The sequence below is a fragment of the Athene noctua genome, chromosome 17 (genome assembly GCF_965140245.1).
Source record: "Athene noctua chromosome 17, bAthNoc1.hap1.1, whole genome shotgun sequence".
Classification (NCBI taxonomy): Eukaryota; Metazoa; Chordata; class Aves; order Strigiformes; family Strigidae; genus Athene; species Athene noctua.
Genome location: NC_134053.1, coordinates 9,897,825 through 9,912,619, shown reverse-complemented (window position 1 = coordinate 9,912,619; position 14,795 = coordinate 9,897,825). Strand labels below are relative to the sequence as shown.

Below are 14,795 nucleotides of genomic sequence, written 5' to 3'. Positions count from 1 at the left end.
ATAAAGGACAAATGTACCAGGTCTCTGATCCACACGAGCTGTGAGCCACTGAAGCAATAAATAATAGCAACATGGATGAGATATGCTTGCATCTAAATTTCATAAAGCACACAAGACAGGAAAGTGAGCCTATACTGGTGTTTTGGCTGTAACATCCCTGTAGGTCATGCAGCTCACACAACAGCTGAACTCTCAGTTGTAGCATGGGTAAGAGGGAGCTCCCATGCACACAGCCCACGACAGCAGCAGTCGTCCATGGACCTTCCCCATGCAACAGTCTCCTGAAAATGCTTTTCATCCACTCTGTGCAGAGCAAATGCATGTTGGTTGGTTTATATTATTTGAGTTTCTAAATTAAACCTCTTACCAGCAAGCTAGAAGCCAACAAAAGCCACCAGTTAGTTTTCATGTTAATTACAGCATTCTCTAAGTCAGGAGAAATGGTAATTACTAGAAATGGTAATTACTAATTTAATCTCTGCAGCTCTGCTGGAGCAGGAAATCCATGCAGCCTGCAACACACCTCCGAGGGAAGGCATTCTTCTCTCACTCTGCCTTTGTTTCTGCTCCCCATCCATGACAACTTATCTCCCTTACTTTCAGTAACACCTGTCCTCATTATTGCCACAGTGGGCAGCACATTCATGGCAAGATGCCTTTCCTGTCCTCCAGCCACAACCTTCTCCTGAGACTTGAAAATTCCAGTGCACCAAGGCAGACATGTGCCACCTCTTCACAGTCCCACTGCCTGCAGCTGGTGTGTTTTCCAAAGATACTTACCAGCCAAACATCCAACATTAATAGCTGCTACTATTCAAAAATTGTTTTTCAAACCAGTGGGGACATGAATAAGATGCAACTCCAGAGAAGGAACTTTTCAATGTTCCATCCCACACAGGACAAAAAGAGAAAGGGGTGCGGGATAGTTGCACTTTCACTCTTTTTTGTTCTCCAAAGTATGGAAAGCCTGCTGAAAAGTTCTATATAAATTACAAAAAGGTCAGATTCTTCTCTCCAAGATAGATACATGACACTCAGTAACATGAACTAGAGCCACACAGAAATAGCTGAGGGTACAGTTGAGATCAGAGTATTTAGGTTTTTATATTAACTGAAATAAGTAATCTCAAATCTATATGAAAGTCACAACAGGCCAGTAAGCATCCAATTAAAGACAATTAAATTTAACATTCATGAAAACAAAGAATTCTGATTTTATACGTTCATTCTATTCTTAAATCTAGATATTATTCCTAGATATGCTTCCCAGATATTATTGTGCTATACAGTCTAAGATCAGATACAGTCAACAAATCCTGGAAACACCCAGGATCTAAAGTAGCAAATTGAAACTGGAGTTTCACTAGAGATACAATCTCTGGAGTCTTTTGGCTTTTATGGCTTTTAAAAAACAAATGCAGGTAAAAACATCTGAAGGATTTTGATGACATATAGATCTCAAGAGCTGCACACAACGGCCTGTTATATTAAATTTGTAGGTAAATTCAATTATTCAAGTATTCAAACTATAGAATAATATAGTTGCTGGAATGCACCTATCCCAGCATCTTCATTTTTTTTACATTATTTGAATTAATCTTCATTTACATGCAAGAGAGTCCAGAATAAAATTCATCTGCTGTGTGTTCATATGAAGACATCACTCATTTTTCATACAGGAAGCCAAATCTGATTCTAAACCAGTAATTTAAAAAAGTTTTTCCTTTGTATTTCAGCTGAGAATATTTGCAGTGCTGAGAAAGCAGCACCACTTCTTTACTCTGGCAACTAAATTCAGGTTTCTGTAGCAGCAAGGACAGTTAAAAACTTAACAGCCTTTGCTAAAACTGCATAAGTCTCCGCTACGTACACTTAACCAGATTTACTTGGACTGAAGTAATTCCTCTCTAAGGGGCAACACAGAGCGTGAAACATCATTTGAGCTATTTTGCTCATAAGGCACTTTAGACGTTACGCACGATGTGAAGGCTTCTGGGAACACACTCCCTTACCACAGGAAGCTCAGCTACTCTCTGAATTCCTTCCTAGTGAATTATGGTAAAACTGGAGCACACTGAGGAAACGCAGCAAAGACACTGGAGGACTATACAGGCGGCTCACTGAAGCCATGCTGCATCCAGAACTGAAGAACAGTCACATTTTCAGCTGAGGTGTCCTAACCCAAATACTATTTGATGAGCAGCAAGCTCAGGTTAACAGCAGTACCATATGGGATTTTTTCAAGGAGGACTCAAATTGTAGCTTAAATAAAATAGTCTTAAGATAGGGGTAGTGTAACTCCTCCAAGAATATACTTGTTCTCAGCTTTTAGTATTAGAATTTGCTTTATTTATCTGCTTTCACCAAATGACAAGGGAACTTTAAATTTTTCTAGGACAGACCTGAGAAAGGAAACTGCATTATCAGTATTGGAACTAAGAGCACTAAAATAATTGTTTAAAACTAAGCTAGTTACTGCCTCAAGAACTCACAGGCAGAGAAGATGGATTAAATGTATCACTTTCGTTGTACAGCACAATTGTATGACATCCAATCAAAGTAAACAGTACATGCATTTCTTTTCAATTGCTGCCTTTCAAACAGATAAAACTAGGAAAAGAATAAAAAATAAATCTTCATTTTAAAAAGACTGTAAAATCCTCAGGAACTACCAATGAAGCAGGCTAATAAAATTCCCCTTCCTGTTATTTACGCTGAGGGTTTTGATAGAACAGCTAAGAATGACTTGATAAATACCATGTACCTGAAACAGAGGAAGCAAAAAAACAAACTGTAATATAAAGATTTTGGTCTATCTTCTGAAATAAACAATTTGATCTTATTCATGTGAGGGCTTGACTGGAAAAGTCTTTTGGAAGAGACTTCTTTATAAAGAATGAAGTTCCCTTGCTGTCTTGGCATTGGTAATATCTTAATATACATACACATAAACATGTATGTATGTATACACATGCACACAGACATACAAATTTTATACTGACAATAACTGTCATGAATAAAATAAAAATAAAAACCGAATAAAAGCAGCCAAAAGACCCAGCCTATGCAGAAGCTCTATGTTCTATGCCATGATGAAGAGCAGCCCTGTCATGACTAATTTCCTGGTTGACAGCTCATAAGAGGATGAAAGAAGTGTTGAAGAGGTAATTTCTCATGTCCCAGAAATTAGCATGCACAAATATTATTATGGTTGGTTGCAGGACGATGATTACTTTGTTCATGACTCCCTGGAGCGCCACCCACAGAAGGGAAGTAAGGCAACTTACAGTGATGGAAGGAGGAAAAAAGGGCACAGTCTGATGACTGGCACTGGCACAATGTTGGCCACCTACTCATGACCAGAAGAACTGGATTGTGAGCTAGGATTTTGCTCCAGTTCAATTGCAAGAGTCACTAGATTCTTCTCTTCAGGCATCAGACACACAGGAGGGAACGTCTGCTATACTGCTGCTCATAATATCCTTCTCTTACCTTCCAAAAACTGTATGCTTCTTGTCCAGATATGCACAAGACCGGAATGTGATGAAGCTGGAAAGAATAAAGACATAACAGTTAGCATATTATCTCATTGACACTCAACAACAGCCGGTAATGCTTAAAAACAGACAGTGTATGCAAAAGCTCTCTGAGAGAAGACAAGCCCCTCTCCCTCTCTGGTTTTTCTCTCAAAGGCCCACTGGCCAAAGATCCTTTAACTTCTCTGTTTTATGGGTTTCATCTTAGATTTCTGGAGTTTTGACTTCTCATCTTTACACCTTACTAACATCCCTAAACAGTACTCTAAGCATGGTGACTTGCACAAAGTCTAAAATTAATCTGAGCATCGTCCTCCTTGGCCATGCAGGCCCTGGGAAGCTCATGCAGGACAGGGAGATGTGCATCCTGCTTGGGAATTACATTTCATGTGCATGGTTGGGAGCTTGTATCCAGCAAATATAGTTATATAACACAATGGTCTCTGCCAGTGTAAACTTCTGTCTTTTAAGATATTTACTTTTTCATTTCTCTTCCATTAAACTGGCCTGTCAGTGATCCCTTTCTCCTCTGGACAGAGCAAATTTGTGCTTCAGATACAAACATGGCAGAAGAATAAAGTGTCAGAAGTAGTGAAAACCTGTGAAGCTTGGATTTTTATTTTTTAATTAATAGGACTTTTAATTTTGGGGGTTGCATTTTTAAACTTAAACCTGGGAACTAAAATAACAAATCCAAATCCACCTTTATTACTAAAACTTTTCTTGAAAGCTTAATGCTTCTTTAGAAGACTTGGACTACGAGCGTATGAGACAGAGGTTTCCACGCTGTGATCTGCAGACCACGATGGCCCGTTTTGGCTGGACACGCAGTGCTGGCTCTCCTCCCTGTCTCCATCTGTTACACTACATTAGAGACAGCTAAAAATATATAAGCATTCCAAAGGCACTTTTCCATATAAGCAACAGTCTCAGGAAGTTATATGATTGCAAATAGGAGGGGCTGCAATCTACCAGACAATCTATTAAGACATAGCTTGCCCTAGGAAAGCTTTGAGATGCTGAGCAGAATGCAAACTCCTACACAGGGCAAACACAACAACTTAGCCCCGTGCATGGGTTCTCTGCACCACTTTATTTCCAGATATCCAGTACTTAAGATTATCAAGTGGTCAGTTATGTAGCATTGTAATAAAAAAAATCTGAGTGGTAGCAAATATACAGAGAAAGCTTCTCATCCATCACCGTAGTCAAATAAAATAAAGGACAGTGGAATTAATGTAACTCAGGATGATCCCTGAGGAGAAGTCCTGAGCATTATTTGAGCATCACTTTACACAGGGGACCCAGCTCACTCTGTACTGCAGTGGCTATCACCTACATGGAGAGCTATTCACCCAGTTCCTAAGGTCACAACAGTTGCCAGATGTTGTCTAAACACTGCCTAGGAAGCTTTATAAATATGGGCAGCTGGAGTCTCTCAAGGACTTCACATATAAAGGGATTTCATATTTCATTTGCAAATTTTAGGGAAACATATGATCACATTTACAGCAGCAGATGATGTGACTCAATATGGCACATCACTCATGAACTATCTCTAGAAATGTCTGTTTCTAGAATCCCCCTCTTTTTTTTAAATTAAAAAAGTGCCTCTACTTTACCCTAATTTAGCACCTGAGCGCTGGCAATAGCAACCAAATCCAAAATAAGTTCTACAGCAACTCGATCCTGCAAACTGCCCAACACGTGCTGAGCTTTAAGTACGTGACTAAGCTTATTAAAGGCCCTGAGACAAGCACTTGTGTTTAATTAAAGCTAACCACAGTACTGCATAGTTTACAAGCGTAATAATACTTAGTATCATGAAGACCAACACCAAGAACCCCCTCCTTCCCTCCCTCCCCACTCCCAACACAGTACTGTACACACACACACTCACTCTCTTTCCAGGGGCTCTCAATAAAAGTAAAACTTTTTTCTATTACAGTACTTAAGGAGCAGCCAATAGCTGGCTCAAAGTGACACAGAACATTTTCAAAAGTCTGCAGACAAACAATATTGATGTTACACATAAAGAAGGTTATTAGAGCTTAAATATATTTAAATTTCATTTGTTGCTCTTCCTGCTTCTTCATTCATTTTTTCCTCATTTTAGTCCTAATTCTGTTTTTGTACATTGAAAGCCAAGTCATTCCCAATCCCAGATTCTGCACTCTGCCACGTCTGGGTTCTACACATTTCAACAGTGCAGAATTGTTCACATTTATTTAAAATCAAGTGAGTAAAAAGAAGCAGTATTTCCACAGAGTATATGTTTAATTTCATTAAGCCCTTTCGAAAAGTTCAACACAGGGCCAAATTTAAACAGAGTGGAGAGGTGTAATGATCTTACGGGGATAAAACTGGGGGGACACTGATAAAAATGAACAAAAACTTCAGGTCATAGAAACAGAAAAGTCAAATTAATGATGATATAATAAACCTACAGGTCTTCTTGCTGTGCGTCACTTTGCTTTTAGCTTGGGTAATAGCAGTTGTAGCTACCCTGATTTCAATATGCAGCACTTGACAGAACATTTCAATTGACTGAACTTTAAAGAGTAGCTTGCAAAATGTCGTATTTGTTTTCTGAACAGAGTACGACACAATATCTAGAGGGAAACAATAAAACGCAAAAAGCAAGTGACTACTTACAACTGTGATTTGTTTGTGTTGGGTCCTGAATTGGCCATACTAAGAACACCACGTCCAGTGTGGGACAAATTGGGCTTAAATTCATCTTTGAAAGGTTTTCCCCAGTAAGATTCTCCTCCTTAAAAGAGAAAAGATGACAGAAGAAATCTTTGTTTTCATTAGTTTCTCATTACATTTTATAACAGGCATTGACGTTAAATTCAAGGTTTCTGACACTTCTGATCACTATGTGAATAATACATTCTTACCTCATCCTTATCACTGGCTAGTATCTGAGCATGCCCTTGAAATCAGATGTTTGTAACTGGCAACACAATTCTGTGTCCCCACACTATCAACTGCAACAGACCAGACTGTTTATCAGCACCATTATATATTGTGTGCTGAAGAACTGTCAAGGATTTAATTTCTTACTGCTGGTCCACCATAATTTTTCTTTTTTGAGACATTCAATCTTTAAAGTGTCTTCCTGACAAAACATAGATCAAAGAATTATTAGTTTAATTGCACTCTGAATATAACATTGCTTTTGGAAATAAAATATCAGGGAGATGAAATACGTTCATAGAATCAACTAAGAATAGGAGCTATAAGCTCAAATGCTTAATACACTCAAATGCTTCCTGGCTAAACAATAAAAAAATATGACATACATTCCTCCAAAATAAAAGGCAAAAATTAGATATTTGGACTAGACACCTGGATGATGTAAACATTTAAACTCAATGAAGTCAAAAGGATGATAAACCTTTGCACAAGCCATGAACTAAGCCCTCCAAAACTGATTTCTTTTCTGTGTCTGTGGATAGAATTAGGGTCTGGGAGACCTCTCCTCCTGGTTGTCATTTTTACATTATTTATGACAGATCTGACATTTTCATTTGCACTTTCCTCCAGGATCATTCTTAATAAGAAAAACGAAGGCCAAGATGAGTCATAGTTTTACAGTCAAATCCATAATCTTGTTTGACAAACCATGAAAAAATATTTCACCTTAGGAAAGCATTAAAAATAAACCAAACAAAACTACCCAAACAGGCAGCAAGACTGGCCCATCTGCAGAACTAACTCAAGGATCCTCTAGCGTAACTTGCGTCACTTGTGAGGCAGGAGGTTAGTAAAGGATCTGTAGTGCTCAACAGCAATTTGCACATGTAATACAGAAAAGCAACTGGATGATATGGCTGCACAGGCAAGGAGAGATAAAACAGGAAGAAAACAGGCTCCTACTGAAAACCTTATGCAGAATATCACAACAGTGCACCAAATGGGAAAAGAGTTTCAGAGGATACCACAAAAACAAAGCATCACAGGTGGACGGCTGCAAGTGGAACTAAGTAAGCGAGAAATTTTGGAAGAAACCAACACACTTAAAAACCCAATTAATCATGTTCAAAAGACCTATTAATAGAGTTTGAGTGTTGCCTGCTCTGCAATTTGACAAGAGCAGCAGAAGGGGACAAACCCTGTAGGGATTTTCTGTAATCAGGAGCAGAGGAGGAGTGATTACTTCAGCAATCTTTGGCTATTGAATATTTTAAAGTCAGCTAAATTACATCAGCTTGATCCCATGTGCCAATCTCTTCCAGTACTGGGTGAAAGGGATATGCTACAGCTGCAGCCTGCTCTACTGTCTTGAAGATGGATTCAAAACCCAGCTATCCCAGCCAAACCCAAAGTGTTCAACCTATTAGAAAATGTCTTACCAGAAGCCAGTAATTTTCTTTGCTAATGAATCTCCCTGTTTGCTAAGAGAGATTAGTTCTGTGGTGCCTTAGTTACCTGCCTTGTTCAGAAAAACAAAGTTCCTGTAGGTCAGTAAATAAACAAGTTACACTCAGAATACAGAGAGGCTCCATGCCAACAAGTGCTGCTCAAACCTAGAAACACACCTGCAAAGCCTGCAGACCCACTGCCCATCAACAGCACCATGCCCTGTGCACCACTTCTCTTTCCTTTTTTGCCTTTCACGTTTTTCACCTTTCCACCTCGATCTGGCCTGGCGGGGCAGCATCAGGGACACACTCTCCGCCACACCACCATGCTGCTGCAGTGCCATTGCTTCAGGCCCTGCATTTCTGCTCTCTGCCATGGCCAGAGTAACAAACTTCACTTGGACTTCTCTTAGAGAAATATATAGTTTTTCTTCAAAGGACCTCCTGAAGGAACTCCTACTATCTGTAAAGCAGATGCGCTTGCTATGAGTCCTAACCTAAAGGAGTGTTTGCTGTCGAGAAATTTTCAGATGATATGCAAACATGAACACATCCATTGAGATGGTACACAGCAGTTAAGTGGCCAAACCCTTGAGTCTGTTACACCCTTCATATGCTTTCAGCTGATGCTGAATTACAGCACTGTCAAGCTGCTGAAAGAGGCTGGAATCAACCCTGAAGCCTTCGCTGGTCAGAAAAATAATTCAAAAGGAAAGAGAAAAACTGTGAATGACAGAGACATTCTCTCTTTCTGACACAACAAGCAACCAGACCCAAGAGCTTGCAGACAGGAGCAGTGAGCCATGATCTTTAGGTTTTGAAATATTTATTTTTGTATGATTTCAGTTCAGATCATACACTGCAGGTCGGAATTAATCTCATATGTATGAAGGCTAACTTTGGTTCATTCCAGATCTCTGGAAATAAGTGCTAATATTTTAGTAGATAGTTACAGCATAAGATCCAGTCCTGCCTCCCTCTCTGTCTGCCATACAGCTGTTTCCAAGGCTAATTCTGTCTGCCGGGAGCTGCAGGCAAGAACAGAGAATGGCCTGTGCAGCATTCGCCTAAAAGGCCAGACGTTCCTATAAAGGACATAGCTGAAGTGTCTGTGGAGGCCTGGCAGCACGGACTGGCAAGAGGTGGTGGAGACACTGCAAAGGCAGCGAGACAGCAGTAGAGGAACTGTTTGGGGTTTTTGTTGTTTTTTAAAGAAAAAAATCCAAATTTTAAATTTCAGAATACTTTTTTTTTTTAAAAACAAAACAATCAAAACCACCCCCACCCCTCCCCCCCCAATGTATTCTCCTTGAATCAAAAATAGCCTGAATGTGCTGTTTGACAAACTCCTGCTAACCTCTGGAATCATTCCAGGCTTCAAGTATCTGCTTGAAGCAGGACCAGACAGAGCAAGCCTGAAGATGGCAAGTTAAATGTATACATTTTTTTCATTACTGAAAACTAGAATCACCTTCTCTCTGAAGATTAAGTATACAGATCCCTCATTAATCTACTGCCATGACAGCAAAATGCTCAGCCAGGGGGCTCTGGAACAGGGATTTTAGATCCTTACATTTTGCTCTCTATGGTAGAGTTCAATGTAAACTTGGAAAAATTACTCACAGGCTCCAAACCTCCTACTAATAACTAGGAGGCATTCGGAAGTACCTAGAGAATTTTATTGTGCTTATTCTCAACGCAGATGGGAGGTGTAGCTGTGCTGTCTTCCTCATTTTCTGAAAGCAGAATGGATGCAGACAGACAGAGGAGGAGGGACCGTCACACTGTCTAGCTCTAGCCCTCTCATGTTACACTCCTGGTATATGCCATAAAGAGAGGAGGCTCCTCCTTATATTCCCAAATCCTCCTCTGAGAGCAGACAGATCACCGCTGACTATATATGGAATCACGATGATGCAAAAACCTCACCCCGAAGCTGATGTACCAGCCTACAAGCAAAGCCCATGGAAAACAAGAACGGACTCTGGGTGTTAGATTCACAGCTGGCAGCACTGCCTGTCACTTCACCTTCCTCTCAGCTTACCCCGATAAGATTATCTTCTGTCACAGTGGAGCTGTGTGCCTACTGGACGTGCAAATGTTTCTGAGATCCTATTACAAAAAGTGCTGGAAAAAAATTCTGTGCTAAAAATCAAGGGGGTTCACGTGGCAGCAGCCATGGCCCCACACAGGTGTTGCCACTGGCTGGACTGGTGTTGGGAGTGCAAAAAGGGAGCAGTACTTAAAACCCTGCACATGGAGGGTATCCTGTTTGCACAAAGTTAGAAATGTACTTGGGATCACTCATGGAAATACACCAGCCTTCTAACTGCATTTAACCTGTGCAACGACAAAGCAATCAGGAGCCAGAAGGAGTTTTTTGCACAATTCTGTAAAATAAGAATCACATGCATACCCAAGATTCAAAGCTGAAGGCAGCTGGGAGCCACTTCCACACATTTTTAATAAAAGAGAAAAATTCTCTTCAATTAAAGAGGTGTTTAGCTAATTCTCACACAGAGATGAAATCAGACCGACCACATAGCTCAGAAAAAATTAGACTGTATTCATCATTTCCATGGCTATCTAGAGTGGCAAGATATATTTAGCTTGTAACTGAGGCACAGTTAGTTATTCAGTCTTGTATCTGCATCTGCTGGTAGTGGAAAGGTGAATAGATCTAAACTGACGTCTGAAGCAATCACACATTAGCAACTATACAGAAAAAAGCCACATTTTCAGATTGTCTTTTGAACTACACCAGCTTACTCTTTGGTAGTCTTTGTTCCTTCTAAAGGCATTTCTTTAGAAAGTCATTTTTTTTTGTAAAATTACAGAAGTTGTACAACTTTCCTGCAAAGAGCTGAGAGATGCACCTAAAGCTTCAGAAATGTAGCATTCCAAAAACCAGGTGTGGGCTGGGAATCATCATTCATGACAGTTGTGATTTTAAATAAATCCTTCCTTTTTCTGGCATAAAAATTGCTAAGCAGTGGTAAGGAAGTGGGAGGGCTCTGATTCACAAAAATGATGGCTTACTTTCTGCAATTTTCTTCTTGTCATTTGGAACAACGAGGTACATAATAACATCTGACACTTCTGTAGAGCTTTCCAAGTGAGACTCTTGAATCATTTTGCAAATATGAAAGCCTTAGCTCAGCCAGTAAGTGCTTCTCTCCCTTCAGATAAGAGGACATGGTACTTTTAGCCCCACATACCAGAGGTTGTATTTTCAGAAGGGCTGCATTCTAAAAGGAGTATATTGCTAGATAAAAAGGCCTTGCTCTTGCCTTTTTGCTGAGCCTCAATCATGCAAGAAAAAGGGTCTAAACCAGGTTACATTTCAGGAACTTGCCTTGTTAGGAAATCTCACTGAGAACTGACCAAGTTTGTCCACAGTCTCTTTGCTATCAGCAGTTCAGAGAAGGTGAAAAAAAAATGTGCTTTGCCCTGCTTGTTGCCATCCAAAATGTAATTCCCATCTACCAGTGGTATTTTATCTTGGATTTTTACAGCTATTAGATGCCACCTTTGTGCCCTCCTGCATTCATGAATGGACAGAGGCACACATCAGTTGATTCATGCGACCTTCCAACAGGTTGCATGTAAGAGTAGCTGAAAACTGCCTGTGCCACTTTGAAAGTGTAATGCTTTGCGTATAGTTTTCCCTTTTTGCATTCAAAGGGTTTAGGATATTAAATCTATTTTTCCTACATGCAAGTTTTCTTCTATTATTTGGAACACTGAAAATACAGAGCAGCTGCTCCCCTTGCACTAGCATGAGTTAGACAGAATTACTCACAATGTTCAACCACTTAGTTGTTATGAACAGCAGGAAAAGAGATACATCACAAATCTAAAATTCATTTTCAAATAATTAATCATTACAAAGAATGACCATGACTCAGCTTATTGCTCGGAATACTGCCTCTATGGGTGGTTATTTTGTTAGAAAAGAAATAAGCTGTTGCAGCACACCAAAATGTATTCCAGTAGTCTTATGAAACATTAAGTTGAAGGCTGTAGAAAATTAGTTTGGTCCTCTAAATCAGTGTCAACCTTACAGGACTGTATATCTAACTGCTTTGGCAATGCAGGTCTGCCAGCTAAGCTAAGGTAAAACTATATTTCCTAGTCTTTTCTCAGTATGGTATCTCAACTTCTAGATGCCATAATGTTTATTTCCACCCCTCTCCATCTCAAGGTTAACTGCTGAGTACCAGGAATCACTTATCCTTCATGTGTCTGCTGCGTCACAGTTACTTTTATGATAGTCTAAGAAGAGACTCAAAAAGGACACATTGGGGTGCTGCAAAACAAATAAAAAAGAAGTAAGGATCAGATAGGACTTTTCAGCCGGGGTAGCCATGGAAGTGGACAGTCAGTGACAATCAGCTTGGTGTTTTACATCTGTTTCCAAAACATAAGCACAATTATCTAGGTGAGCCGAGAGCACAGCTGCAGTCTACATACATATGACATGTAACTTTAAGTCATGTTGTACTGAATGTGTCCAAATCCACCCAGAAGCCAAACTGTCCTGGGCTTAGTTAGCAATGGAGTGGGTGATCATCTAAGCATTTGGGTGTTGCAACCATAAACCTGACACCTGTTGCTGAACATGGGATGAATGTCAGATGACAGAAACCAAATGGTGGAAAGATTTTTGAACAAGTCTGTTCTAGTTCCTGAGCTGATGAATGTGAATAATTAAATAAATATAACAAAAATATATACAGGCTTAATGCACCTTCCACATACCAGTTTGGAAAAGGCAGGGTTTTTTTAAACAAACAAACACCCATCCAAAACCTCTTAGCCAGAAAATTTCAGTTAAAGCAGAAGGTTCTGTGTGGAAGAGGAAACAAAGGATGCTCTTTTTTTTTGGAAATCTTCTTACAAAAGGCTGTAACAGAAACAATTCTGTCAGTTTAATATATTGGCATTTAAAAGGTAACCTCCAAATAGTCTTCCCTATTGCCAGCTGAGATATCTGGGAAGAAAGCCCTGTTCTATTCTCATATGCTTCTCTGATATTACAGAAGTCAAGTTATTTACTCCTCCAGTAAACCTCTAAAGACCATTAAATCTTACAGACTTTTTAGCTTTCAAAGATGTATCTTTTAATTTTTTTTTCTAAAAAGCAGTGAGTCAAAGAAATACTGAAATTCCTTCCAGCTGCCAGGAGAAATAAAAAAGGGAATTTATACTGCAAATAACATACAAGACCCAGGTAAAAAAGTACCGAACCCCAGTGTTTTAACTCCAAAGCTTTCCTAACATGAATGCTTGTGATCGATCACATTAATAATGTGCAAACCAAAATTTTTACACCACAGGAGCCCAGGAGAGCATCAGTACATTTGCCACGCTCTTACACTGCTGCCAAGCTGTGCCCTCCTCTGGCCACGCTGCTGTGTAGAGAACAAAGCCAGACAAACAGTGGCTTGAGATGCAGGTGAAATTTCTGCCTCACATTCAAGTGCCCACAATCTATCAGGTGGTCAGGAACAAATCCTGACAGACTACTTGCACTCTGTGAACTGTCTAAGCAGCTTCATTTAAGTAAGTATTAAACACACAGCCATGACAGTTCAAGAGAAATCTAGTAGAAATGTCAATTTTCAACAATTTCTTGTGATATTATCATATTCAATAAGTGATTAAGTAAGGATATGTATAATTCAGCTGTCTTCAAAAAATAAAAACCATTCGGTTGCAAAAAAGATAGTTGTAGCATTTGGACTCTACAATAACTGCAAATAGTCTAAAAATCTGCAACACTCATATCTATTTGAGTGTACAATGTCCATTTCATTAGAACTTTAATAGTCTTGACAGATGTTTGCGAGACATCTCACCTGCAATATATTCATATTTAATTAAGAATGACAAGGAGAAAAACAAGATGGAAAAGACTAGAGGTCATTACACTCTTTTTTTAAAAGAAAAGGATATACATAGGAGGTTTTTTCTCCTATGGGCTAATTTGCATTTTACTTCCTACTTGCTTTGCCAGTAGAGCTGAGTCTTGACCTTCAGTGCAGCTGCACTGCCAGTCCTCTGCCAACTCTTAATTGTGCTGTCTTACAATACTTCTACCATTTGCACAAATAGAGACAAAAATGACACCAGCAAGTTAATTTTCATTCCACAGCAGGATCTGAACTCCACCCAACAAGGGTGAAAGGTGTCTGAGTCAACCCATTAAATTTCTCCCATCTCCTGACACCTCTTTAATTTCTCATTTTAAAAGATGTTCCTAATTATGTCTTTTGGGACTTGAACTGAAACTTTCCTTATAACAAAATCAAATCACATTTCTTTTGACAGTCCAAGTATATATGGCAACAAATCTTATTAACGGGCTTTTGCCAGCAAAACACAGAACCTTTAACTAGTCCCCAATCTTAGAGTATGTGACTGTTGATTATTGCATGCAACAGAAGAAAAGCTGTTGGGCAACCCACACTAAAATTATTTAAAAGTAAATAGAGCTAAAGTATTTAACAACTACAAAGACATCCTTTTTGGATGACCTGTGAGGACACAGAATAATAATAGCTTGCATATACAAGTGACACATGTATGAACTAGAACAAAAATGCACAGAACCCCACAGGACTGGGCAAGGAGCTGCAGAGGCTGGTGACACCTACAAGTGGGTAGATTAAAGGTGCAAGTGGAAAATGAGCAAATTTACAGCAGCAACTAGACATATTACATGACATATCTACTGTGGTGGGCAATGCTCTGAGGACCCTTCAGGTGCTACGTGTCCTGACCATTTCTGATACGACTTTTATGCAGATCTCCAACTAAGGGAGAAAGAACAGGCAGAAGAATTTACTAACACTGATCCCTAAAAGTTAGAAAAAGAGCAGCTTGA

General features: G+C 39.5%; 1 protein-coding gene across 1 annotated transcript in view; it reads right to left on the bottom strand.

Moving 5' to 3' along the window:
* PPIL2 (peptidylprolyl isomerase like 2) overlaps positions 1-14,795 on the bottom strand; it is a 73,487-nt gene that overhangs the window by 10,640 nt on the left and 48,052 nt on the right. Inside the window, exons 15-16 of the mRNA XM_074921294.1 lie at positions 6,192-6,309; positions 3,493-3,549 (exon numbers count right to left, since the gene is read on the bottom strand). Coding sequence (XP_074777395.1) covers positions 3,493-3,549; positions 6,192-6,309 — 175 coding nt within the window. The remainder of the gene's footprint in view (positions 1-3,492; positions 3,550-6,191; positions 6,310-14,795) is intronic.